We start from the raw sequence: 3,386 nt of genomic DNA on the forward strand, positions 1-3,386 counted from the left end.
AATTACATAACTCGTTAGAAAACTGAAAGACAAATCTATTAAGTATAATTAATCTATCATTAGCACATGTGGGTTACTGTAGCACTTAAGGCTAATCATGGAGTAACTAGGCTTAAAAGATTCGTCTCGCGATTTTCAACCAAACTGTGTAATTAGTTTATTTTTTTATGTACATTTAATGTTTCATGCATGTATCAAAGATTCGATAGGATAGATGAAAAAATTTTGGACAGGGAACTAAACAGGGCCTAAAGGGCCACGCAATAGGCTGTTTCGTGCCAGGCACATGACCCTAGGATAGGTTGCTGGTGTTCTACCGTCTTCCATTCCTCTGTTTTCTTTTCAGTCGTTCATGGTAATTAGAGCTTGTCTATTCAAAACAGATCACATCGCCGTAGATAATTTATCATGGCAAGTTCATCAGACATAAACTAAACTCTGTCTTAATATAATTGTCCAACCTGTTTCTGAGGAGCTTATCAAGAGCAATCATACACTGTTCGTTTCTTCATTCATATATATCGGCGTTCCCCGCCGAGATGACCATCAAAAGGACTAACGGCAAAGAAGTGATGGCGTCAAAATCTGGTATTTGATGACAGCAGGTCCTGGGGCTCGTCTCTAACCAGCAGATACGTACATCCTCACCCAGGTCACCACATGCATGTTCCACGACAGTTGAGGCATGGGGATCCATCCAAGTTATGTTCGCATCGAACACTGGAGCTCAAGTTGTGCATATGTGGATTTCTCCATCGACCACGCCCAAAGAGGAATCGAGAGTACTTGAGAAAAATGAAGACTCTAGACGACGATGATGTTATTAGTCAGACACAATTCCCACGTTTGGCTTCCCTCTCCAGTTTAAACGCTTGCAAGACTGATGCTTATTTGTTGTGAGAGAAAAATACTATGCCATGGCGGATAAGTTCAAGCGAATGTCGTCGACAGGATCTCATGTTTCCATGTCTACAGGAAGAGCATCACTGAAAACTCTGCTCTTCGCATTCAGTGCCTGGAGAGTGCAGACCCAAAAGCAACATTCAGGACACAAGAGGATAAAACAAGTAACAATAACAGCACGTGTGGAACCTTAATAACTGGTGCTTACTTCTTCATTCCAGTTGGTGCATAAGGTAACGGAGAGCAGCGAGAGCATCTGCACCACCAGGCCGCACAAGATCCCAAACCAGAGACCCTGTTCAGAGTTTGAACAAGATCTTGTTCAACTGAAGGATGATATGTACTGAAAGCTAAACTTGCTCCCAATCAAATTTGTAACAAAGAAAGCAGAAGACTACCATTCCCCCGAGATGGCAGACGAAGGCGAAAGCGAACGCGGCAGGGATACCAGCGAGGTAGTAGGCAGCAAGGTTGATGAAAGCGCCGGTCTTTTGGCGGCCAGAGCCCCTAACGACACCTGAAAGCACACACTGCTGACTGTCGAGCATGACGGACACGGCGAGGACCGGCATCATCCTGGCGGTGTACCTGGCCACTTCCTCCTCGTTGCTGTACGCGTACCCCCACAGATCGCGTACCAGCACCATGACCAGGCCTTCCGACATGCCCACAATGAGCGCCAGGAGCACCACCACCCGCGCCGCCAGTCGCGCCGCCTGAGGCCGCCCTGCTCCAAGCTCGTTCGACACGCGCGTGCTTACGGCAGCACCAAGCCCAAGCGGGGCCATGAACGCCAATGAGCTAGTGTTCAAGCTGCAAGAATCACAGAAACGGGCATGGGATGGGATTCTTCGGGCAGGGCGCAACGAGGTAAAGCTGCAGGGAATTGTGGAATGATGATGTTCATCTTCACCAGATGGACAGCACGGCCGTCTCCAGCTTGGGGTTTGGGAGCAGTCCGGACAGCAGCACCAGGAGCTCGAAGGACCACCACTCCATGCTGCAATGCAACCAGATGAGGTTGATGATCTGTCGATCGCAATTTGCAATTGCATGGAGAAAGAAATTGGAAGAATGCGATAATCCATTACCACACCATGACAGCCGAAGGCACGGCGAGCTTGAGGAAGTCGGGGACGCCGCGGAACGCCTCCGCCGAGAAGCACGTCCAGGTGGACTTGCAGGCCGGCGACGCCCTGACGTAGACGGCCAAGAAGGAGAGGTTGGCGAGGTAGGAGACGGCGTTGGCCAGCGCGGCGCCGTTGCGGCCCAGGCCGAGCGCGCGCACCAGCAGCCAGCAGACGGCCGGGTGGCATACGGCGGTGGCGCCGGCGCTCAGCATCACGGGCACCACCAGGTTCTGCGTCTGCAAGAACCGGACGTGGCACTGCAGCGCCCCGTACGCGAACAGCGCCGGGATCAGCCACCGGATGTAGCTGCCGGCGCCCGCGGCGATCTCCGGGTCCTGCCCGCACCACGCCAGGATCTCGCCCGTGTAAGTCCACACCACCGCCACCGGGACGCTTACGAGAGCGAGCACCACCATGGCTCGCTGCTTGTAGACGCCCAGCTGGTGGTGCTGCCCCGCGCCGAACGCCTGCCCGCACAGCGTGTCCAGGCTGCACGCCATGCCTGCCTGACAAATGTATCGATCTGCAGTAGCACACTAGCTAGCTGGGGAACGAACAATTGGGAGGAGCGCGGTTAATTACCAGCAAGCTGAAGCCGGTGACGCCGGCGAAGGAGGTGGCCAGGGAGGCGCTGGCCAGCGCGAGCTCGCCGAGGTGGCCGACGAACATGACGGAGACCATCTGGACCATGTTCTGCAGGAGGAACCCGACGACGAGCGGCCCGGCGAGGTACAGCTGCTTCTTGACCTCGCGCACCACAGCGCCGGCCTCCGCCTCATTGTTGCTACCATGCTTCCCAGTGCCTGTGGCATCGAGGAGCGCCGCCTCCATTCCCGACCCGAGAAGCTAGGCAGGAATGGCGCAAAGACGTCCTTGAACTTGGAGCTGGCCTGATCTCATGTGCTTCTGACATGATTTAGCAAAATCTATTTTATACTACTATACATGCTGACTGTTGATGGTGGGAAAGAGAATTTTGGCTGATGCAGAAATCGCACCAAGGCCTTATTTAGTTCCGAAAAGATTTTGGATTTCGGCACTGTAGCACTTTCGTTTGTTTGTGACAAATATTATCTAATTATGGACTAACTAGGATCAAAAGATTCGTCTCGCGATTTTCAGCTAAACTGTGTAATTAGTTTTTGCTTTTGTCTATATTTAATACTTCATGCATGTGCCGCAAGATTCGATGTGACGGAGAATCTTGAAATTTTTTTGCTTTTTGGGGTGAACTAAACAAGGCCCAAGATAAACGACAAATATAATAGACTTGTCAGCAAGGTTGTTCAAATGGTCAGAATACTCGGGCCTTGTTTAGTTCACTCTCAAAACCAAAAAGTTTTCAAGATTCTC

General features: G+C 51.5%; 1 protein-coding gene across 2 annotated transcripts; it reads right to left on the reverse strand.

Annotated features, from left to right (window-relative positions):
* On the reverse strand, nucleotides 424–2,955 carry LOC8077750 (protein DETOXIFICATION 16). Of its 2 annotated transcripts, none has more exons than XM_002453677.2 (6): nucleotides 2,616–2,955; nucleotides 1,995–2,539; nucleotides 1,817–1,903; nucleotides 1,302–1,716; nucleotides 1,112–1,198; nucleotides 424–1,015 (listed from the first exon to the last, which is right to left on the reverse strand). In XM_002453677.2, exons 1-6 carry the CDS (start codon nucleotides 2,862–2,864, stop codon nucleotides 956–958), a joined length of 1,443 nt encoding a protein of 480 aa, XP_002453722.1. In that variant the 5' UTR covers nucleotides 2,865–2,955; the 3' UTR covers nucleotides 424–955. The 2 variants fall into 2 exon arrangements, with proteins under 2 accessions (XP_002453722.1, XP_021314440.1); XM_021458765.1 differs by having other exon boundaries at nucleotides 1,995–2,535; nucleotides 2,616–2,736.

The sequence above is a fragment of the Sorghum bicolor genome, chromosome 4 (assembly GCF_000003195.3).
Source record: "Sorghum bicolor cultivar BTx623 chromosome 4, Sorghum_bicolor_NCBIv3, whole genome shotgun sequence".
Classification (NCBI taxonomy): domain Eukaryota; kingdom Viridiplantae; phylum Streptophyta; class Magnoliopsida; order Poales; family Poaceae; genus Sorghum; species Sorghum bicolor.

Excerpts from the sequence above, each read along its gene's own strand:
- LOC8077750 (XM_002453677.2), bottom strand. The coding sequence starts at position 2,864 with ATGGAGGCGGCGCTCCTCGATGCCACAGGCACTGGGAAGCATGGTAGC. Across the intron at positions 1,717-1,816 it reads ACGGCCGTGCTGTCCATCTG|CTTGAACACTAGCTCATTGG; the intron begins GTGAAGATGAAC and ends TGATTCTTGCAG. Across the intron at positions 1,016-1,111 it reads GCACCAACTGGAATGAAGAA|GCACTGAATGCGAAGAGCAG; the intron begins GTAAGCACCAGT and ends TGCACTCTCCAG.